Below are 23792 nucleotides of genomic sequence, written 5' to 3'. Positions count from 1 at the left end.
AGAACAAGAAGCCGACCCAAGCGAACAAGTACAAGAATAAGAAGGCGACGTGTGATGAAACGTAGTTCGAATCAGAAATTGATGTCATCGCCGGACTTGCGCTAGTGGCAAGTCACCAAGAAGAAGGAGATGAAGCAAGATCATCCGAAATGAGCATCGAAAGCATCAATAAAAGGGGAGCGACATCGGAAGAAAGCAGTACATCGAGCTTCGAATCATGGGATCAATAAGGTAAGTCAAGTACGGTCTCTTCCTTCTGACAAATTATTTTAATTTATTAAATTATTAACAAAAAATTACTATAAATTAGAAAAATAAGTTAAGGAATTAAAATCAATACTAGCTAAATCTTGTCGATTAGAAGACTTTGATAAAATTAAAATTGACAATGAAAAATTAAAAAAAGAGATAGAAACTTTGAAAAATCAAACATGCTCAAATATTCAACATATTAGAAAATATAGTGGATTGAATTGGTACCTTAAATACCATAAGGGTCAAATTAGAAAATTTTCAAAGAAATATATACCTAAGAGATTCCTAGTTAACCCGGTTGGAAGGAATCTATTTTAGATTCCAAAATCATATTTAGATCAATTGCTTTTTTAAATTATGGCTTTTAGAGTAAATTAAATATTAAATTTCTTTAAGAGACTTTGTCTAGAAAGTGGTTGTTGTTCCAATATCCAAGAAGGCCTAGTGCCTCACCACAGCCTGAAAGTCAATTATTGAAATAAGTATTTAATTAACTAACTGTTAAGCATTTAGAAGTTATAAAAATATCTTAATTTTTTGTTAAAAATTAATTAAATATTTTCTTTAACTCTTATCTTTTTAAAATAGTTAGAAATTTTTTCACTGGTTTTATTATTTTTTAGACTTTTAAATGAATCTCATATTTAATGTGATCAAAAGGGGAGCAGGGAAGAACAAGTCTAAAGGTTAAAAAAAAATTACTTGAAAAATTTTCTGGTACTTACAAATTATTTTTTGCAAAAAGGTTAAAATTTTTACTTAAAAATTTTTTTTTGTAAAATTTTTCTATCAAATTGTACTTAGAAAATTTTTTTCTTAGAGAATTTTTTATCCTAACTTAACTTGGGTTTGATCACATCAAAAAGGGGGAGATTATTGGTACCTCGTGGTAGTTTTGATGTGATCAACCAAGTCAGGTTAGGTCTTATTGGTGTTTAACCCTGTGTCTAAATGTGAAGGAGCTTAGGAGCACAAGAAGTCAAGCGGAAGATGCGGCTAGTGAGAATGACGGCATAGGAGAGAGCCGACAGGCTCAGTGCGTCTGAAAGACAAGGTGCTGCCGAAGAGTACACCGGCAGATGAGAAGGGCGTGTGTGGCAATCCGAGGGACGAGAAGCCAGAGTGGAAGCCTACTCGAGGAGAAGGCCGAAAAAGGATTTGGTTGAGCCCTATTCCGATTGGCCGAAATCACCCAGGCGATCGGAGTGGCAAAAGAGCATAACGTGACTGTAGGCGCTGCTGGAGGTGCCTTCAAAGGAAGTTGAAGACGCCTCCACGCCTTCCCTGGCTAGAAGACGCCTTCTATGAACAGTACGAAGGCGCCTTCCAGCCCTATGGAAGGTGCCTTCAACCAGGCAGATTTTGCCGTTGGCAGTGGATAAACTTTTATCCACTGGCGCCTTACCAGAGGCGCCTTCCAACCCTATGGAAAGCTCCTTCTAGCCCGGGATAAGATTTTCCAAGGACTATAAAATGACCTCTTGACATAGGAAATAGAACACAACACTTGTAATTGAATCTTCTTGAGTTCTATTCTATAATTGAGTGTGGTTCATTTTTGAACCTTCTCCGTCTGAAGGAGAGTTTTAGTACGCTTTTAACTTCCTTAGATTAACAACCTCCCCGGTTGTAACCAAGTAAATTGATTGTGCCTCTTTTTCTTTATTTGATTTCTTAATTCTATTTATGCAAGTGTTTGATTTAATTATGCTATAAAAGTTCAAGGAAGGTTCATTTTTTATTGCAGGGCTATTCTCCCCCCCTCTAGTCGAATGTTACTGGGACCAACAATTTCTCCCAGAGCTCTTTTGCAGACTCATAGGCTCCGATCTGGTTGACTTCTTGTGAGAGTAAGACGCTTAGTGGATGGAACTCTACTTTGCCGTTTGCCACGAAATCGACCTACACCTTTTTGGTCTGGTGGTATTTTTCTTTGCCTTCAGGTGCTACAAAACCAAATTTCATTATTAAAAGTAAATCGAAATCAGTTTTAAAAAATATCTCCATCTTCTTCTTCTAGTTAGCAAAATCCCCCTCAAATTTTGGTGGGTAGATGCTTGATCCGGCCATCTCGTATGCTTCATTCGGCGGTTAGTGTAAAATACCGAAAAATGGCGAATAATAATAAGGGAATTTTTCATAATTTTTGGAAATTTTTCGGGAATTTTTCGGAGCTCGTATGGACGAGTTTACGGGGATAAATATGGGTCCCGGAAAAACCTGTTTAGGCTACCTATTTAAGTGAGGAAATATTATTTTCTTAATTCCTTTTCTATTTTCTTTTCTTTATTTTCTTTCTTTCTCTTCCTCACCGAAACCGTGCGCACCGAGTTCTTCCTCGTGCCGAGTCGCCATCTCCTCCCGTGCCCTAACTGCCACTCGGCAGTTCCCTTCTTCTTCCCCAGCCGATTCCCTCTTCCTCTTCGGATCTGTGCATCTCCTTCCTCCCCAAGCCGCACACCCAACGCCACGCCCCCCAATCCCTTCTCCTCCTGTGTCGCTGACGTTTTCTCCTCGCCGGCACTTGAGCGCCGCCCTTCCCCTCTTCGGATCTGCGTGCCGACGCCAATCCACCTCCGCCAGCCACAGGTCCGACCTAGCGCCGGCCAAACTCCTCTGCCCTAGTTTGTATTCGGCGCCGCTGCCGTCTCTCGACCCGAACCAGCGCCGCTGTCGCCTGTGCCCTAGCGCCAACGGCCGAGTTTCATCTGTGCCCTAGACCGCCGACTCTTGGTGTCTCCTCATCGCGGCACCAGCGGGTCTTTTTCTTGCCGCTGCTCTCTACTGGTTCGTCACCGCAGTGGCTTTGGGTAGGAGGTTATCAATCTGGTTTGGTAAGATTGGATTGGTATTATGTTAATTTCATGTTCAGTATAGAAGTTGAGATTGTTAAGTGACTGAGCAGTCTTGTCTCTTGCTCACCAGGGGTATCCGGTGCGGAAATCGCAATCTGGTAGTAGTGCATTGTTTTGGGTATTTTCTTGATTCGAGCAGCGAGGTGAATTTCCAGCAGGTGAGGTATTAATTTAGGGAATTAGGAATTTGATCTTGTTGTAGCATACATAGATTTGAAGCTAGAAATGAATAGTACAGAAATTTATTTAAGTTTAAGTTGTTTATGTGTAAATGGATTAGGTTGGGAATTTATCTAGTGGTATGTTTAGGGTTTTACCCTAATTTAGTGTTAGAGATTTTTATTTAGCTATTTTATTGGATATTAGCTAAATAAAAATGTATATATTGGTGATACAGAACTTGGACACGAGACGAGTCTCTCGACGTTGAATTTGGATCGATTTGGACTTTTCTTATTGGAGGCGGGTACTTTGACTTTATGTCATTTGATATGCATAATAATGTCTTTAACAAATAACAACGATTGTGTTTTCTTATTTGCTTTGGTTGATCACTACCTGATTTGTTACATGCTTGTTTGTTTATTTGCTATGCACCTCATGTTAGTATTTACCTGATTATGCATATTTATAGAGGTAGTGACACAACCATGTTATTTATCATCTTCAGGACCTAGGGTTTTTGATACCTTATCTGGTCGGTGTACCTTGATTTGATTCATTGTCCTATGGTACACCTTTTATATTTATGTATGCATATTACTATGTTGTTCAGGATATTGTCATGTTTAGTGTCAAGCATCATTTTGCATGATTGCATGTTGTGCGATAGTTTGCTCCATTATTGTCGAGAACATCGCCAGTTACATGTATCTGTACACACCACCACTCATGGGTTAGTGGTATATCAGACATGTGTGTGACAGTTCTGCTGTTTGGCTCCGTTGGTCTAGTGACTCAGCGTGGTAGCCGGCAGACAGTTCTGCTCTGTTTGACTCCGTTGGTTTAGTGTAGCAGCGTGGTAGCCGGCATGCAGTTGGACTCTGTTTGGCTCCGTTGGTTCGCTCATGGGTAGTGTGACGCAGCGTGGTAGCCGGCAGAGATTCCTCCCCGTCATCGTGTACCGGGAGATGAGAGCATTGAGCTCCCCCATTTATGATTTGGAGTAGGAGAATAGGTGTGCTCCGACAGCATCCCGTCCACTCGGTCACTCATAAGGAGCAGTGACGTCAGAGTGCACGGTTGTCACAGCCCTACCCACTCGGTCTCACTATTGTGTGTGAGATGGCTGACTGGCGTCAGGGGTGACCATGACATTTGCATCATATGCATGATGCATTTATTGCTTGTGTTTGCTGCATTTATATGGATGCATATGATTGACAGGCATATAGGATTTATGACACTCTCAGTCTGACGATCCTGTTGTACTTATACCTTGGTTCTGGTTAGTACAGTTTTCTCCTGCTTGTTTCAGTTGCATTTATCCTTCTTGTATCAGGAGACTGTACGCATGATTAGTGCTACATGTTATTTTCTTTATTATGCATATCAGTTGATACCCGCTGAGTGTTGGACTCACACCCTTCTCCGTTGTTATTTTCAGGTTGATGCTGTCCGGAGAGAGTTCCAGTCGCTAGTCCCTTACAGTCTACGAGGACGTCGTGTTGATCTTTTAGTTTTTCTTGTTTAGACTGTGTTTAGACTTATCATGCTTTTGATATCTGGACTTGTATTAGTTTACTTTTGGATATTGCCTATGAGTTTTATTGGATTTGTTTTACTACATGCCTGCTTAGACGGCAGAAGAGGTGAGTTGATTTTATCGTCGGATTTGAGCTTTATGGGTGTAGTGGAGTAGGACATCGGTTTTGAGCTTTGTGGGTGTAGTTGAGTAGTGTTGTTTTTTAGTTTTATTATTACTGTGCTAGTTTGTTAACTATTAAACTGCGTGGATGTCTGTGTGTTGTGCTTATATTATTGTTATTGTTCCGGCCGTGTTGGCCGATGTATGTGTGGCCCTGGGGGCGATGTAGAAAGTTTCAGATTGTCCGTCGTACAGGGGAGATGCTGTCGAAATTTCTTCGGACAGGGGCTCCTCCGGGGCGTGACAGTTAGTCCTCCTGAAGCGAACCTCACTCTGATACCACTTGTTGGCCTAGTTAGGCCGGAGGGAGGGGAGGTGAACTGTCTGTTAAGAAAAACCTTCCTCGAACTTTTAACTCAGATTAGTAGTGCAAAAAAATAGAATAAATGAACGACAACAAAAAACTAGGCAAAAGAGTTATTTGGTTACAATCGGGGAGATTGTTAATCCAAGACAAATAAACGCACTAAAGATCTCCTTCTTTAAAGGCGAAGAAGCCTCTTACACTCGTTGGAAACTCAAAAAGTAACTAAAAAAATGAATACAGAAATTGTTACCCTATTCCTAGGTCCAGGGGTCCTTTTATAGCCCCTGGGAAAAGTTATCCGTGGCTGGAAGGCGCCTCCAGCGAGGCGCCAAAGGATAAAGCTTTATCCTTTGACAACGGCTAAACTCAGCCTGGTCGAAAGCGCTTTTCATTGGGCTGGAAGGCGCCTTCGTACTGTTCATTAAAGGCGCCTTCCATACATGGAAGGCACCTTCCCAAGTGAACGTGTGGAGGCGCGCGGAGGCGCCTTCAACTCTCTTTGAAGGCGCCTCCAACAATGTTTCTAGCCTGTTTTTTGCTCTTCTGCTGCTCCGATCGCCTGGGTGATTGCGGTCATCAGGGATAGGGTTCACCCAAATCCATTTCCCAGTGTTCTCCTCGAGCAGGCTTCCGCTCTGGCTTCTCATCCCTCAGAATGTCGCGCACATCCTTTTCGTCCACCAGTGTACTTTTCCGTAGCACCTCGTCCCTCAGATGCACAGAATCTATCGGCTCCCTTCTCGTGTCATCCTTCTCGCTAGCTGCATCTTTAGCTCGACTTCTTGTATTCCTAAGCTCCTGTACACTTAGACACAAGGGTTAGATACTAACAGAATCTAACTTGACTTGGATGATCATATCAAAACTACCACGAGGTTCCAACAATTTACCGATGGAATAACATATTCTGTCAGGAATTACCAACGAAATAGATGATTCCGTTGGTATTTTTTTACTACGGAAATTCTTGCTCTGCCGTAAAATAATAATTAAAGAAATTAATTCTATTAGAAATCACCGGATGAAAATAAAATTTTGTCGGTAAACTATTTTCTTATGAATTATCTCCTGGCAAATTAATTTTTGTCGTAATTCCGTCAATAAACACCTACACCGACGAAATTACGACGAAATTTTCCCGGACGAAATTTTCCATCGGTAAAGCTACTTATTTTTGTAGTGCAAGGTGTTGTGCTCTAGTCCTGATGGAGATCCCTCGGTACTTTGATCTGGAAACCCGTAGCATGCCCCGGTAGGTGGGCATCTCTAGCCACATCTATAACCATGACTCTTCCCCACAGCTAGCTAATTGGCTGATATACGAAGGAGACATGCTTCAAAGTTTCATCTTCCTATTGACATCGTGTTATTATTAATATTATAGTAAAAAAGGATTACATTCACTCTAAACGTCCTTATGGAGTGGTTATTCTTGGTATTGATCTCTAGACGCCCTTAGGGAGTGGTTGTTCTTGATATTGATCGCATGGGAGAGTAATTTTAATATATTTTTATTTGTTAATTTCATAAAAAAAAAAAATCAATTTTTCCGTTAAAATCTACATTTCAAGTAGACAATGCACTGAACGAAGATACGAATTTTTAAGACTATCAATCTGACTAAACGAAAAACTAAATCATTTGTCAAAGATAATGCGAGTAATTAATTCTCAAAATAGAATCCACATCCTAATCACTTGATTGGAAATGGAAGAAAAATCAATCCAGAGCTGAATCGATATCCAGTTCGTCACATTCTCACGAAGAAGATGGTCAAATCGGGACCGGGGCCATCGTCGGGGCTCGTCATGTACAGAGTCTCTGCGTCACGAGACGCAATGATGTGATCGAAGCCGGCCCTGAGGTAAGCCACCTCTTCCTCCCCCTCCGCCCTCGCCGGCAGCACTCCGGCGCCCATCGACACCACCCGCAGCGTCTCCATCACCCCAAGATCGTCCTCCGTTGGCTCCCTCCGCACCCCGTATCCGTTCCTCTTCCCGTTGCAAAACAGAGTCCACAGCGGCTCCTCCAGCAGGGCCCTCGACGACAAAGACGCCGCCTTTCCGTCGTTAGCGGCGTTGCCGCTGTTCTTCTCGCACTCCAGCGCGATGCGGACCATGCCGGTGCTCATCTCCCGGAGCAGAACGTGCGTCAGCAGGGAGAGCTCGACGACGAGGGAGGGCAGGCACCGCGGGTTCTCCTGGATCGAGAAGGAGACGCGTCCCTTGCGGCAGCCGAAGAGGGTGCCGGTGACGAGACTGTTCCTCCGCGAATCGGTGCCCGAGAGGGGGGAGGCGACGGCGGAGCAGGCAACGGTGGTGGCGGCGCCGACGGGGATCTTGCACTTGGGGGTGAAGATGGGGAGGGTGCGGCAGATGGAGCGGAAGACGCGGACGACGCGGGCGGGTCGCCGGCGGCGGTAATGTGAGGAGGGGGCGACGAGGGAAAGTTGGGGCGACGGGCTGAGGTGGTGGAGCATCGGCTGCTTTGGGTGCTCGTCCTGATCAGCAACGCTGCTAGGACCGGGATGCGATGGCACTGCGGTGGCGAAGGCGGCGGCCATGGAGGAGGGGGCGGCGAGGCCGAGAAGGTGGGGCCGCGCCACCGACCGGCTAGGGAAGGCGGAAAGAGAGGAGACGAGGTGGTGAATTGATTGGCTAAGGAGGAGCGGTGTTTATCACGGCCACTGCCGTCTATGTCTTGCTATTTTTACCCTGTTTATTTTTTATGGTTCGGTTGGTGGTTCCGTCTAACGGACCAACGGCCAATTACTTGGATAGACCGTAGACATGTTCGAGTTAGGCCCAAAATAGTTTTTCTTTTTTTTTTTACGCCAACTTGTTCTTTTATTAAAAAAAATTGACATAATTTAATAGACAGCGGTCACGAAATCGCACACGCTTTGCTTCTCCTCCAAGTTATTATTTATAAAACGCTCTTTTTTGTTATTTAAATTATTTGCTACTCTCACTCCCTGCTTCGCACGCGGTGTCACATGCCCGAACCACGTAACCCGATCTGATTCGGTCGGGTTACGTTCCGCCATGGACGCGGCGAGCCGCGGCGCCATTGACCGGCGCCGGCCGCTCCTCGTCCATCAGATCTCCGTCCTCCTCCTCACCTTCTCCGCCTACGCCGCCTTCCACGCCTCCCGCAAGCCGCCCAGCATCGTCAAGAGCGTCCTCGGCTCCGAGACGCCCTCCGCCGGCGCTGGTGGCGGAGGATGGCCGCCCTTCGACGGCCCCAGCGGCACCCGCCGCCTCGGCGAGCTCGATCTCGCCTTCCTTTCCTCCTACTCCGCCGGAATGTACCTCGCGGGCCACGTCGCCGATCGCGTCGACCTCCGCCGCTTCCTCGCCTTCGGGATGCTCGCCAGCGGCGTTTCCACGGTTGCGTTCGGCGCCGCCTACTGGTGGGGCGTCCACAGCCTGGGGTTCTTCCTCGCTGTCCAAGTCTCCAGCGGGATCGTCCAGTCCATCGGCTGGCCCTGCGTCATCGCCGTCGTCGGCAACTGGTTTGGGAACTCGCCTCGGCGTGGGCTCATCATGGGTGTCTGGAACTCCAACACTTCCGTTGGAAACATCTTGGGATCGATCATCGCCTCCTCGGTGGTCGAATTCGGGTGGGGTTGGTCCTTCCTTTTGCCGGGGCTCCTCGTCGCCGCCGTGGGTGTCTTAGTTTGGGTGTTCTTGGTCTCCGATCCAAGAGATTTAGGGTTCGAAACCGCCTCCAAGGAGGTCGAGATGAACGAACCCGGCGTTGAAACGACGGAAAGCTCGGACCTTGGAAACGGGGAGGAGAGCGGTCTTCTTGGTTCTGAGCAAACAGACGAAGTGGATTCGACGACGACGGCAATTGGATTCTTAGAGGCGTGGAGATTGCCTGGCGTGGCGCCGTTTGCATTCTGCCTCTTCTTCTCCAAGCTTGTAGCATACACCTTCCTCTATTGGTTGCCATTCTACATCCGCAATACTGGTATGTCATTCATGCATTTCCCTTTTCAAATTTGGGGATAAATGACTTTAAATTTCTACAAAAAAAAAAAGAGGCAATTTTCGATGAACAATTCAGTGGCACTTTACAACTGTAGATTTTGGTGCAAACGAGCTTGGATTTCAAGATGTTAATAGATTTCAATGCACCAGCCAATCAACTCTTCTTAATAACATACAAATGCTTGATTGGTAGAATTATGTTTATGTATCAGGGATGTTTCTATGCACCTGCAAATCAACATTTCTTAAGAACATACAAATACTTGATTGGTATTTGTATGTTCGTGTACCAGAGATGTTTCCTAGACAATTACTTGATCTCTAATTAAGAAAAATAGACTTGGCAGAGTTTGGTTGTGATTTGGTTGGAATCTAGTATGCTTGTTCTTAAGGATATACTGCTCGATGTTAAATTCTCATGATCAAACTAGTTAGTTACTACAAGGGACATTGATATTGCTGTTTGTCATTGTAGATGTTGCCGGCAAGCATGTATCACATATGATATTCGGTTGGAATATACTATGCTTGTTCTTAAGGATATACTGCTTGATGTTAAATTCTCATGATCAAAGTAGTTAGTTACTACAAGGGACATTGATGTTGCTGTTTGTCATTGTAGATGTTGCTGGGAAGCATGTATCACATAAAACTGCAGGAATCCTTTCAACAATATTCGATGTTGGAGGTGTACTCGGCGGAGTATCAGCCGGATTTATGTCGGATCGGTTGAATGCTCGTGCCAGCACTTGTATCTTTTTCCTTTTTTTCTCCATCCCGACACTGATCGCATACAGATCATACGGGAGCATGTCAATGCAACTCAACATCAGCTTAATGTTTCTGTCTGGATACTTTGTTAATGGCCCCTACTCACTGATAACAACTGCAGTATCAGCCGAGTTGGGTACGCAGGAAATGATCCAAGGTAACTCGAGAGCATTGGCTACTGTCACGGCGATTATCGATGCTACCGGCTCCGTCGGGGCAGCTTTGGGGCCTTTGCTTACAGGGTATATTTCAACAAGAGGCTGGAACAATGTCTTCCTGATGCTGATCTGCTCAACTTCTTTTGCCATCACCTTTTTGATACACCTTGCAAAAGCTGAAGTTAGCAGCAAGATGAGCTAGAGAACGTCGAGTGGGACTTCGATAGGTCAATTATAGTGAAGTAGGCTAAAGAAATACAGAGTTCTCCAATTCTTTGGGCTGAAGAACAATATCAAATTACAATAAGAAAGAAAAGTACGACTGAATCAACGGCGCCGTCCATGTGGTACTCGTGCGTGTTGTCTAAATAGATCAATTCACTCTCTCACTATGAACCCACGTAACAATTTCCAAAAATATTTTCTTTTATGATCTCTTTTTATTCTTGTTTTAGTTTAGATTGTTCTACAGTGCGGAATACAAATACAATGAATCATAGCTTCTGTCCTTTTCATGCTACAAGTAGCCTTCACGTTTCTGCAGATTGTATGTAATTCACCAATGGCTGGCGCCTGACAGAGTTCAATGAATTATGAAGCCTTCTTTATCCTCTTTCATCTTTTATTTTATATTCTGATTGATAAAGACATTCCTGTTGATGATTATGTTTAATTAAAATTAAAATACAGCTAGCTATGACACACTAAACCCAGTCAAACTAAGAAGTCATTAATTTCTCCTCCAGTGTTCATCTGCCAACAAAGAAACCTCCCCGGCTGACTCATATCTCATCACTACTGACTCATCCTTGGCGGCTATAATTGTTTATTCTTTAAAATTTATGAGTAATCATTGTCTCTCTATATATACTTGAACAATATATTTGTTCTATAGTTTTCAGTTTTCAGTTTTCAAACAAGAAGTACAATGGATTCAAGGAGCCCATCCTCCTCTTTCTACTCTTCCAATTCCGGGCGGCGGAGCAGCTGCCTTTGTGCTCCGACGACGCATCCCGGCTCATTCCGGTGCAGTTTCCACAGAAATACTGCTGCTGCTACTCGCAAGCAATTAAACCGGTCGGTGAATTATAGTTGTAATCCTCCGAGTCATGGAGGAGCGCCGCCGAAGGCAAGGACTACGGCGAGGGCAGTTCTGTTGAAGAAGATCATCGCTCCTAATTCCGGCAGCGCTCGTGATCATCTCCGGCGGCGGCGGAGGGATTTCCAGCCCAAACCATCAAGGTTTCAGTCGATGTCCGTCGTCTGATGATGATGCTTGAGAAAAGGGGGCAAATTTGTTAAACAAGAAGATTAATGGTTGTAAGAATATTGTAGATATAGATAATTTTGGTGATATGGAGATGAAAATTCCGCCAAGAGATTTTGTGCTGATAATTATTTATACGAGTGCATGATTTAAATATATAAATGTACAATTAATTTTTTTTACTTCTAAATGAGCTCAGACAATGAAGAAAATGGACAAAAGAAAATTAATGACAATATATATTTTTTGGGTATAATGCAAGAAAATAAGAACTTCGAAACAAACTTCCAAGAATCTTCTTGAGAAAATGATATTCTTTCGATCGATTTCAAGCTGATGGCAGCATTCAATTGATAGAAAAAAACAAGTGGTGAACCTGACAAATACAAAACAATCATCGTCATTGAAAAACGAACGAGGACAAAACGATACTTTGCTCTCCATTCTGCAGGCAAAAGGAGCAACCGCATCGCACAGAAACGCCATGAACGATAAAAAAACAACGACAACAAACATTTAATCGATCCGTTTGGGGCTTTCGTTGATTCTGAGATCGATGGGTTTCAAGATCCATTTGCTTCGTTTCCATTTAATTTTATGATCACGAAAGCAAGAATTGATACAAATCAGAAGGACACGAACTCGTATCTCCTCCAATTCCGCCGATATCCAATCTATTATATTTTTTTAAAAAAAAAAGGAAAAGAAAACAGAAGAAACAGATTGGATTTTAGCAAAAACCTGATTCCAGATCGTGGGGACCTAGCTCTCATCGGCTGCGGACATCACGGAGAGGCGGGTGGAGCGCGGTCGGAAGTCCTCCCTCCGCCGCTGCTGGTGCGAGGACGGCCGGATGAGGGAGGACTCGCCGTCCACGGCACCGATCCGGACCAGCGGGTTCGTCATCGCGGATCGGCCAGCATTCAGGCGAATCGAAGCGGCCGAGGAAGCAACAGGGCGGAGGTGAGAGAAGCGGAGGCCCTTGTGGTGGGCGGTGGGGGAGCGCATGAATTAGGTCAGGCGGTGGGAGAGTGAGGTGGTGCCGATTAAAACGATGGGAATTTAAAGTTTTCAAGAAATATTTTAATAATTTAAAATTCTAAATAATATTTTTTTAAAAAAGAAAATAATTCGGAGGGAAAATAAAAAAAATTGCTCTCGCGTCGCCCCTTCGCTCGCTTCCTTATAAAAGGCAGCACAAGAGGGCACCGCTGCCACTCACCACTGCGTCTGCCGCCGTTCTCGAAGCTGCAGCATCCCTCCACCACCGATCAGAGAGAGAGAGAGAGAGAGTAAAGCGAGGCGCTTCGTGGCATCAGCGAGATGGCTCGAGCGGTGACTCCCGGCAGCCGGCAGCCGTGGTTGGGATTTGCAGCATCGGTGCTGGTGCAGGTGGCTGGAGGGACGGGTTACACCTTCCCCCTCTACTCCCACTCCCTCAAGAAGGCAATGGGATACAAGCAGCGTCAGATCACCCTCCTCGGCGTCGCCAACGACTTCGGCGAGAACTTCGGCATCATCGCCGGCCTCCTATGCAATCGCTTTCCTCCCTGGTCCATTCTCCTCGTCGGCGCCACTTGCTGCTTTCTTGGCTTCGGCGCCCTCTGGTCCGCTGTCAGCCTCACATTTCCCAATCTCCATTACTGTCTGGTGCGCCGACGCCTCCCTTTTCGCATCTTTCTTTTTTCTTGCTTGATCAATCTGTTAAAGATTCAAGATTTCGAATCGAAGTTCATAATCAATCCTTCTCAAACTGAAATAATTAGAAATTCAGTATTATGCAGATTTGCTTACAGAAATTTTGATGAATCTTTATTCAATCTTTGTTCAGTTATGGCTAGCACTATGCATAGCTACCAATAGCAGCGCCTGGTTTGGCACAGGGGTGATCGTCACCAACCTACGAAATTTCCCACATAGAAGAGGTACTGTCGCCGGCATTCTCAAGGGTTATGCTGGTCTTGGTGGTGCAGTATACACTATATTGTACACCGGTGTACTCCATGGTTCGTCGACAAAATTGTTGTGGTTCATGGCTGTTGGGGTGCCTATCGTAAGCCTCGCGACGATGTTTTTTGTTAGGCCTTTCGTTCCACCTTTGGAAACTAACCACCCATCGGAACAACGCCATTTTATGTTTATCCAAATAGCGAGCGTCATTCTTGGCATCTATATCCTTTTCTACACGATCGTGGATTATCTTCTCCCATTGTCTGACGCCGTCATCTCTGTTTTGGTTGGAGTGATGATCCTTCTTCTCTTTGCCCCGCTTGCCATCCCGATAAAGATGACACTCTTTCCGAGCAGAACAGAGGACAACAACACAGAGGAAAACGAACCCTTGCTGGCTGCATCATCATCATCCAACGATCCAGGCGACGCCCAGGAGAACGAACAGTCCCAGGCTGCATCATCATCCAACGATCCAGGCCGCACACAGGAAATCGAGCAGTTGGTGGCTGCATCACAGGAAATTGTACCGTTGCTGGCTGCATCAACAACCAACGATCCGGAGAACGCGCCGGAAATTTCTGAAGGTTTTGATCTGAACGCACTTCTAGCCGAGGAGGAAAGTGGTACCAGGAGGAGAAGACCCAGGAGGGGAGAGAATTTTGAATTTCACCAAGCCTTGATCAAAGCCGACTTTTGGCTTCTCTTTATGGCATATTTTCTTGGGGTTGGATCAGGTGTCACCGTGCTTAATAATCTGGCTCAAATTGGAGTCGCAGCTGGTCTTGAAGATACGACTCTATTGCTATGTATCTTCAGTTTTTGCAACTTTGTTGGTCGTATCGGTGGTGGTTCAGCCTCAGAGTATCTTGCTAGGTGATGCAGATTCTCCTCCTTTTTTTTCTTAACAATATTTCTGGATTGTTTAACGGACTGCATTTTTTGCAGATCAAGATTGGTTTCTAGGACGATTTGGATGACTGCTACCCAAGCAATCATGGTTATAGCATTCCTTCTCTATGCTTCAGATATCAATGGTACGCTTTATGTTTCCACTGGCATGCTCGGTGTCGGCTACGGGGTGCAGTTCTCCGTCATGCTTCCGACTGTTTCCGAGATCTTCGGCCTGAAGCATTTTGGACTTCTCTACAACTTTATGTTGTTAGGAAATCCACTCGGAGCGTTCTTGTTCTCAGGTCTTCTTGCTGGGTACCTTTATGACAAGGAAGCTGCAAAGCAACTTCCAGATTCGAGCACTTGTTTGGGGCCCAACTGCTTCCGGTCGACATTCTTATTTCTCGCTGGGATGTGCACTTTGGGAAGTTTGCTGAGCTCAATTCTATCGACGAGATTAACATCAGTATACCAGAATCTGTATGCTGCTGGATCCCCTAGGACGCCTCGAGCTCCACTTCGCTGAGAAATTGTTTTGTTTTCTATTTGATTCATTCATGCATTGAACAAAGAAATTTCTTAACCAGACTAGATTCACTTTCATATATCCAGGTTTTTTTTTCTGTAGCATTGAATCCAACTCCAGAATTGATCATTTTGTGTTGTGCTAGCTCACTATTTTTTTTGTAAGAATCTATATTAGACTCCTGTTTTGGAGATTAAACTACTAAGCATTACATTGATGCATGCATAAGATCTCCATAGCTTCTCTCTGCAACATACTGCAATATACCTGTAACAGCGAACTACTCAGTTGGGTTTCAGGTCCTGAGGCATGAAACCCCATCTGATATCCTCGTCACACTTTTCACTCTTCTTATGCCTGCAGACCATGGGGCTCGGGCTGCGGGGTACCCGGATCGGAGTGGGAGATAGTGATACCACCGGAGCACTGCCCTGAACCTTCTTGTTCCTCTTCAACATGGAGGGGTTCCTCGGGACGACGGGGATCCTCGAGTCATCTCTTTTGAGAAGACTCTGAACGTGCTCTGTTATATAAATCTTGGTCCTGGTGATGGCGGCGAAGAGGCTATATTTAGTTTTGGAATCCGACTTGTTAGCCACCTTAAGTATCTCGAGCCTGTGCTTAGCTATGGAGACGCCCATGCTTTGCAGGAACTCATGGTTGAAGTGTTTGATATCGTCTTCCTCGAGCTCGTTGGCGGTGAAGAGAAGAGAGTAGTCATAGACGAGGAGTGGGTCGAGGGTGGATTTGGATAACCACCAGTACCAATCCATGGCTCGAGATGTGTTGAGTTATTGAAGTTAATGGATTCAATGGGTTTAAATGCTCCCTTCGTATTCTTTTTTGGGGAAGAGTTGAGAAGGAAGACAAAGTTCAGGTGGGTGGTGATTCGAACTGAGGGGAGGAAAAGCTCAGGTGGGTTTAAATGCTTCTTTAATTTGGATTTTGTTTCGATCTTTTGATGGAATACCGTGTTATTAAAGCATGTTCAAATGGAGATGGAGAATGATCCAACTAGTGAAGTGGCATTGGCACCAAAGAGATTGAAGCTGGGGAAAGTTCTAAATGGCATTGATGTTAGTGCTTTGGTTTTAGTTTCCAATTATTTTCCTTGTTAACTTCAACAACCTTATTGATTGCTCCAGTAATTGCTGTGGTGCTAGTTATGTCAGAAAATTGATCACCAAAGAAACAAGGAGATTAACATGATTCACAAAAATGGATTTGCAAATCAGCAAACGAGCAAAATGACACTAGTAAATGCAATAGGATTTCTCATACCTCCACAAGCGCATACTTCAGTTTCATCATCATCTCAATTTTTTACCTTTTCTGCTCCAAAGAGAAACAGATGAACGGAAAAGACCAACAAGAAAGCGTAGCCTTCAATTCAGGTAAATAAACTAAAAAAATGAATGAGATTATCAATACTAGCAACAGAGTAGCCTTCACTCAACGAAAATAAACTAAAACATGAATGTGATTAGGAACAGGACGTCTGACATTCTCCTCGATCTATTTCTTTTGCTTGAAATAAACCACAGAAGGTGGGCTACGAAATCCTAAACAACAAAGTTTATTCTACAAACTAAAGTTTGTATGGTGTATCATGACCCAAAATTCTCATCTAACAAAAGTTCCATTAGGATTAGGGTAATGTAAATCAAACTAAGGATTGGTACAATCACGAGCTGCTCGTTAGATGAGCAGGAAAGAATCTGACATGTCTACACTGTCTCAACTTAACTACAGCATTTTGTGTTCTCCTCAGTAGGAGGTCGACATAGATGCCACCAAGCACAGCTCTAGGATTGTCAGGTAGCACACTCAGGGCTTTGTTCACAAACATATCAGCTTGTTCTGCATTTCCCTGTATCGCAGACAATGCTGCAAGATTTACATACAGTGCTCCGCGAGCCACTTCAGGCTTCTGAAAGATTATGCCTTGGACTTCACTACTTTTCGCATTTTGTGTACCAGCAAACTCATATGCATCCCCACTCTTATCTATTCGCCACTTCTCCATGTCTTCATCACTGTAAGGTAATTGGACATCGTTCGTCTCTGAAACATAAATGGACAAATGCTCAAGTGCTTCTCCAACTCGGTCCAGATAACAAAGTGCTTCTGCAGCATATACATGACCCAGAAATGTGTACATTTTGGAACAGTCTGGCAATTGCAGAATTTCTTTTGCTGCAGATAGTGCTCTCACTGGATTTCCTAAACTCAACTCTAGATATGCTAGATTGGCCAGGACAGCCTGTCTTATCATGTTGTTTTCCTTTCTACGCATTTCCTCATGCAAAGAAATAGAACTTTGTAATGTCATACTTGAGAGCGTACCTCCCTTGGTTTCTTTAAGTTCACCATTAGTAGAAGGCATGGAAGCAGATGTTGCATTAAAAGCCTTAGAATCACTTGTCACTGTGTTCTTCTGGCTCAAGCTCTTGGCACTTGCAGAGGCTGATTGGTTGGTCTCTTCTTTACTCGATAGAGATGCACTTGACTGTAAATTTTCAGCATAATCCAACAAATACAGAGCATTGAGTAAACATCGGCGAGCAAAAGGGACTGAAAGTCTAAGTTTTCCATCAGGAATAACTACAGCATCCTCTCCCAAGCACTTGTGATATCTGTTTGTCAAACTCAAATCATCAATCACCAAGTGTCTCCACTTGCCTGATCCAACTACATGAACCTTAACCACGTCACCCTCTGATGATGAAAAATCACTTTTTCCTAGAAGACCTTTCTCCAGTGCTGACAAGCAGCATTCAGCAAACCGAAGCCATATAATGGGTCTTGAATAAAATATGGGCTTGGATTTATCAAAACATTGAGCTGCAACCACCGGTTTTCCACAATGTAGGTATTGCAAACCACAATTATATAGTATAAATAGTGACTTTTCTTGAGACAAGGAGGAAAGTTTCAGAGGTTTCTCTGATCGAAGAGAGGTGCTACATTTCAAAGCCTTGGAGAAAAACAAAGTTGAAATGTGATGTTTGCCAAGCTGTTGGTATATGCATCCCATATTGTTGTTGAACATACAAAGTATTCCTTGATCAGACCTGTTATTGGATGTTGTCATCAAAAGTTTTATGGCTTTCCGATGGTTGCCACGAGCATACTCCAACTGAGACTTCAAAAGAAGTGCTGTTGATGAATCTCCAAAACGTGCTATGTTCATGGCAAGCTTGATTTCACGCTTTGCAGCCTTCAGGTTCCTTGCAAGTAGCATTAGTCGGACCTTGTAAAGATGCAAATTTAGCTTAAGGTCAATAGAAGAAGCTTCTTGATCAGGCGATAACTTCAAATTATCATTTGAAATGGGTCTCTCCAATTTCTCACTAACAGTATCCAATGTTGAATATAAGGTCTCATATTCTAGTGTCTCGTCAGTTAAAGTTCTTCCCAAAGCATTATCAGAAGAATTCCCATTGCCACTTGAATCTGTAGTAGAGACATCTGGAGCAGTGACACTGCTTGTAATTGCAATTTTCATCCCTTGGTTAGACTGTTGTTGGGTGCTGCAACCACTATCTACTTGTCCTACCGCATGAGTAATACCAAAAGATTTTTCCAGATACTGAATGACACCCTGAAATAAAAGCATAAGACGTTTGAATGTAAAATGAAGGGGGGAAATCATCTTAATGCAAGCATTGAATTTCACATGGTATAAATCAGCTGAACAGATCCAAGATCTAAATAAAGATGTGATTTAATTTGTTTTATAGTCTTGAATTTTTATTATCTACATTCTCCAACCTCCAGGTTAGGTTGTTATCTGACATTACCTGCCACTATGAACTGATAGCAGTTTCTTCACGTTCATAAAGACAAAGGCAGCATTTAGGTTTTACATTATCTTTACTACTACTATCACAAATTTTTTAAGTAATAACAACTATAGGCAAACATGATTCTGATAGGCTATAACAAAGTGTGATAATGATAGGAAGTTAATCAAAATGTAGGTAGATCTCTTAGTGCACAGATTCCACAAATGCATCTAGATAAATTATCCATTATAGACTAAAATCGAAAATAATTAGATATTTTTTGCTTTGTGATAGCTCTACTAGGTTTGGAGGAAGAGAATCATTATATCAAGGTAAAAAGTTACTAATCATAAAAAAGTTTTCCCTCACAACTCTGAGAAGTTGCTAGTTAAAGATTGACCAGAAAAAATAATTTTTATGGCTCTAATAAACAAAATTGAAATCATAGGCAAAAAGTCATTTGTGAAAGGGGCAACCACTAAATCAAGGTTTAAAACCTCATTATGAACCAATGTTTTCGTCCCTAGCCGAAATGAAATTGTTAGCTGTTATTTTCATCCATGCGGACAAATAGACAGTCACTTTGATGAGCAAGAAGAGGAGGGGAGAGAATAAGAAAAAGACGGGGAATAGAAATAGGAGAAGAGGAAGCTTAACCTAAAGTGGACAGACATCACTAAAGCTGGAGAAGAAACATAAGTTGCAAAACAATAGAAGCCTAATGTGATAAACTATTCAGAGAAGTAGGAATTTCTCACAAAGACGCGGGGGAACAAAACATCTCATGATGAAGTTGCGAATGCAAATATTAGGTTTCTCTCGTCATATCGAGGACGACTCGAGATTCTAATCCCTTCTTAAATATATACTCACCATGGATCATCGTAATGAGGGACTGTGGATGTGGAACATTCTAGCTTCAATAATCTTAAAGTTATTTTTAAATCTGAATCCCAATTGATTACAACAAATATTCAAAAAAATAAATGGATGGAGATAGTGTCTTCCTAAACCCAAATATTTTATACAGAGGGAGATGATATACAGAGTGAGAATACATGAGGTGATTAGTTCAAGTTATTGGACATCAAACCAAAAGGAAAAAAAAACCACTAAAGAGCAGACTATGGCAAAATCTTAATGATAGACTAAGTCTCTCGAAAAAGACATTAATGTGGACTATAATGGTGTAAATATATAAATGAAAAATCTTAATAACAAACTAAGTGCTAAAGTTATACATGCAGAACCTTAATGAGTCTTGCAAAATTTCAGGAAGCTTAGAAAGAATCTTAAATAGCACGTCTAGTGCATATAAATAAACTATGCTTCAAAACCACAAAAAACTCAAAAAGTCATTTAGACGCATAGAATGAGATCCAATCATGTTTTGACCAGTAAAAGCCAAATTTCCCAAGTGCCAAAAGATACTGATAATGATCCCTGAATTGTGTTGGACTTTTAAGGCTCAAAAAGCCAAATCCGATCTAGCAACTGAAAAACAGATATTCAACAATTTCATTATGTGCTGGAAAGCAAAAATTAGAGGCACCACAGCGGAAAGTAAAAAGTACAAATCACAAATAAACTTACTGCAGCTTTTGAAACATCTTCACAAACTAATGCCACGTCCAGTAAAAGAAGACACACACGAAGAGCTATTTGCTGTACAGGAAAAAATAGTAAGGCAGAATAAAAGGCATAATTTTATCATGAATGCATAAGATGACTAAATTAAAGCATATACCTCTTCAATTGGCTCAATATTCTGGTACAGCTTTTCGAGAACAGATAATGACTGTGAATACTCATGGATATGGTAGAGGATGATTGCCTGTGAAGAATCTAATTAACAAAAGTAACAAGAAGAGAACCATCTCCAAACTCATTCAATGATTATGGAAAGGTAAATTCAGTCGAAATACAAAGTAATACATACAATGTTTAGCAACGTTACTGAAGTGTCAAAATCTTGGGCATAGACAACTCTGCTGCTATTTATAGCAGAACTTTGATGAATTGAAGCACTATTTGATTTAGACCCTGGAACCATATCACTTCCACTGCTATTCTCAGACTCAATCTGTTCCCCACAAGAATGAGCAAGCTTTTCACTTTGCTCCTGTAACCAAAATAGTAATTTAGTCAAAAAGTGCAAACGGAGGAAAATAGCTTTTCATTGCATGAACATTATTAGTGAAAGAATATCCTAGAATATTAATTGAATGGATAAACATGGATTTAATTATCTTTTTCAGTTTCTGAACAAAGATAGAAAAATTGGTAAAATTATATGAAATTATAATAAAATACTAGCATATATAGAATACCATGATGAAAAAGAGATGATCCAAAAGAGCAGATGCATTTTCTGCTATAGAAGAATGTATGATTCTAACAAACTGTTTAACCTTATAATATAGCATGTTAAATATGATCATACAACATAATGTGATAGGTTTAATATGATCATAATTTTAATGTTGACATAGTTAGTTTCCTCAAGAATGTGAGTATGAAGTTGAGAAGATGTTAGTATGAAAATTTCTTCAGGAATTAATTCAAACATAGATTGGTCAAAGTTCAGTACAACTTACTTTAAGCTTGTTTAATGCATCAAGAAGATTCCTAGGATCAGTGAAACCTTCTCGCAAGTATTCTGCAACAGCAATATTATGAAGAACCTGAAATAAATAGAAAAAGTATAGCGTAGAGTTTACTCAACGAAGAAATGTACATAGGTGAATAAACATACTCTTCTATTGTATGCAACTCAACAACAAATTATCATATACTTTAGAAATGAATTGATTCAAGAAAAAAAAATAGACTTGCTTTGTATAAGAGATAATTGATGCATTTTGACAAGAGAAACAACATCAAGGCCTGAGTCACAGCTATTCAGGGTTGGCTAAAGACAAACTGTGTAAAAGCCTTTGCACATAATCATACACACAAACTAGAAGTGCGGGTACCAAATTAGCCATCTTCTTACATATGAAGACCATATTATATCATACTCTGGGAAACATTGAGATTTCAATTAAAATAGAAAACTTGCATGATTTAATATTTTTGATTTGTATAACTACCACAATTGACTTCGGTATGTAGAAAGACCAAGTAAAACAGTGTAAAATCCTTAGCATGAGTAAAAGATTATTTAACTTAATGACATAATAATCGAAGTTTATAAATAAAACAACTAGATATTGGAGCCAGTTCAATGCCTAAGACATGCTAAACAAGCAAACTCAATTTAGAGGTTTATGAATCCTGGTGCTACACATGAAAAGTAATGATACTGTGAAGTAAATGCAACTAAACACAGTAACTTTTATCGCAGTTGATGCCTTATGGAAGTTCAGGTGCAAGACAAGATAAGTGCATCTTGAGGTCTAATCTTAACAAGTTAACATCTAAGGACACTAAATGAAGGCTGTTGACTTTGACTCTAAAATTTACAGTACCCAAAGCTCACACACGTTTACAGTAAAATCTTCTTCCTAATGAATTCACCAGCAAACAACACAGAATGAGAGTTAAAAAAGGTCCATCAAGCAAGATTGACCGTAGAAAAAGATAAATCCTGGCGCTTTCACTTGTCGTTTTGCCAAATCTCCAAACAGAAAAATTAATCCCAGCATTGGTCGTGAACTTTCTGCGATCCCCTCATACAAGTTATAAAATCTCTACTAGCTCACAAATAAGCTATCCTTACACCACTAAAATCATGTGCGAGCCATGTTCGTCTTCTCTCCATCTTTTTTAGAACCTCATTCAAGCGCAATTGTCAATGAAAATCCATGTTAATGCGCCAGCTCAACCAGCTAGAAGCTTTTCATAAATATACAGAAAAAGAAACAATTGATACAATTCAAAGTCCTAAAACCATAAGTTGGCATTCCAACTTTCAGGAGTTAAAAAGGAATTGCACATTAGCACATCCTTTGGGAATATAAAGGTGAGGAAGAAACAACAAAAGGACCATGATAGGCGTAAGTAACAAAGAATCCAATAAGTTAGCAAAAGCAACAAAGTATTTCCAACCTCCCTAACCAGAAATGGACCAGGCTGCAAAATCACAGTATCATAAAGAAGATAAATCAGACGCACCTTTGCATCACCCTTCTTTTTTTCAAGGAGATGGTTCAATACATCGACGCACTCCTCGAACCGCCGGTTCTGGAATAGGAAAGCAGCTTCCTTGGCCAGCCCTTCGGCATCGGAGAGATTCCCTTCGTCGTTCGCAAGCCCATCCTTGCTCCCGGCCAAGGCCGTTGTGGCTGATGAAGAATCCGACGAATCCTTGACTTCCATTCTTCAGATCGGAGACGTCCGATCAGATCCGGTGCAGCAAGCCGCGCGAATAGGATGGTCAAAGTGGCGACAGGGGAGAGCGATGATCCGGCTGCAAACTAGGGCGGGGTATGAGCAAGGGTTTCGGCGGCAATTGTGAGGTTTTGAAGAGGGGAAGCAAGCTAGGGTTAGGGTTCCGAGTGGAGGAGAGATGGACAAGAGCAGAAGAAGATTCGAAAGATAGTGGGGGAGTGGAGTTTGCAGATCGCCGTCGCTTCCTCCGCCGGAGAAGGAGATTGCGACGGGCGGAGAGGTAAGAGCTAAGAAGAAGTCGGCGAGTATATACAAACAGTGAGGGAGATGCCGAGATGCAAAGGAAAAGGAGAGAGGACGAAGACGGTAGAAGAGGAAGCGGTCCCGATTGGGTCGCGTTTTTATTAGCGCGTGCTTTTCTCGTGCTTGAATTAATTTGTTGTTATTTTTTCGACAAATGTCCTAAAACAATTTTATTTCATTAATGATTTTTTTCTTCTTCTTTAAAATAACAAATAAAAAAATATTATTGGCACCTAGTGATTAGGGATGTAAATAAATTAAGCATTTGGGAGCCGCTCACAAATATTTCGATCAAAGCTTGACTCAAGCTCGGAATCGAGCTAGAGTCAAGCTCGAGCCGGCTCATTTAATATTTGATGTGATTAGAGTATTTTTTTTTATTTGTTAAAAAGTTGAAGTTTTAAATCCTAAACTGCACAAGTTTATTCACCATTTCGAAACGAGCTCAAGCCTCTTAATTTTCTCGAACTCGGCTCGACTCATTTACACCTCCAGTAGAATGTTTCATATTGCTGAGAACAATT

At 42.2% G+C, this 23792-nt stretch overlaps 6 protein-coding genes and 1 long non-coding RNA gene across 8 annotated transcripts; 4 read left to right on the top strand and 3 right to left on the bottom strand.

Moving 5' to 3' along the window:
- The first annotated feature begins 2545 nt into the window (after positions 1-2545).
- LOC122034624 lies at positions 2546-3578 on the top strand. The gene is made up of 3 exons (XR_006126742.1): positions 2546-3089; positions 3181-3268; positions 3508-3578. It is a non-coding gene; the product is annotated as an uncharacterized LOC122034624 (long non-coding RNA).
- Positions 3579-6813: 3235 nt separating this feature from the next.
- On the bottom strand, positions 6814-8057 carry LOC122034410 (protein MIZU-KUSSEI 1-like). The gene has a single exon (XM_042593652.1). The coding sequence runs from the start codon at positions 7845-7847 to the stop codon at positions 7035-7037; it is 813 nt and encodes a 270-aa protein (XP_042449586.1). The 5' UTR covers positions 7848-8057; the 3' UTR covers positions 6814-7034.
- A 195-nt stretch (positions 8058-8252) lies between these two features.
- LOC122034409 (putative glycerol-3-phosphate transporter 5) lies at positions 8253-10824 on the top strand. Its single transcript, XM_042593651.1, has 2 exons — positions 8253-9259; positions 9902-10824. Exons 1-2 carry the CDS (start codon positions 8329-8331, stop codon positions 10408-10410), a joined length of 1440 nt encoding a protein of 479 aa, XP_042449585.1. The 5' UTR covers positions 8253-8328; the 3' UTR covers positions 10411-10824.
- Positions 10825-11136: 312 nt separating this feature from the next.
- On the top strand, positions 11137-11475 carry LOC122034152. The gene has a single exon (XM_042593275.1). The coding sequence runs from the start codon at positions 11137-11139 to the stop codon at positions 11473-11475; it is 339 nt and encodes a 112-aa protein (XP_042449209.1).
- Positions 11476-12798: 1323 nt separating this feature from the next.
- Positions 12799-14845, top strand: LOC122034151 (protein NUCLEAR FUSION DEFECTIVE 4-like). Its single transcript, XM_042593274.1, has 4 exons — positions 12799-13125; positions 13307-13869; positions 14008-14301; positions 14374-14845. Exons 1-4 carry the CDS (start codon positions 12799-12801, stop codon positions 14843-14845), a joined length of 1656 nt encoding a protein of 551 aa, XP_042449208.1.
- Positions 14846-15129: 284 nt separating this feature from the next.
- Positions 15130-15618, bottom strand: LOC122034150. Its single transcript, XM_042593272.1, has one exon. The coding sequence runs from the start codon at positions 15616-15618 to the stop codon at positions 15130-15132; it is 489 nt and encodes a 162-aa protein (XP_042449206.1).
- Positions 15619-16471: 853 nt separating this feature from the next.
- LOC122033619 (CCR4-NOT transcription complex subunit 10-like) lies at positions 16472-23340 on the bottom strand. 2 transcript variants are annotated; one of them, XM_042592682.1, is made up of 6 exons: positions 22750-23340; positions 21231-21317; positions 20573-20755; positions 20381-20467; positions 20227-20298; positions 16472-18449 (listed from the first exon to the last, which is right to left on the bottom strand). In XM_042592682.1, the coding sequence occupies exons 1-6, from the start codon at positions 22951-22953 to the stop codon at positions 16530-16532; spliced, it is 2553 nt and encodes an 850-aa protein (XP_042448616.1). In that variant the 5' UTR covers positions 22954-23340; the 3' UTR covers positions 16472-16529. The 2 variants fall into 2 exon arrangements, with proteins under 2 accessions (XP_042448616.1, XP_042448617.1); XM_042592683.1 differs by having other exon boundaries at positions 21231-21292; positions 22750-22886.
- Between the last annotated feature and the right edge of the window lie 452 nt (positions 23341-23792).

The sequence above is a fragment of the Zingiber officinale genome, chromosome 11B (assembly GCF_018446385.1).
Source record: "Zingiber officinale cultivar Zhangliang chromosome 11B, Zo_v1.1, whole genome shotgun sequence".
NCBI classification, from domain to species: Eukaryota; Viridiplantae; Streptophyta; class Magnoliopsida; order Zingiberales; family Zingiberaceae; genus Zingiber; species Zingiber officinale.
The sequence above is the reverse complement of the archived record's forward strand: the minus strand, read 5'-3'. Positions and strand labels throughout refer to the sequence as shown.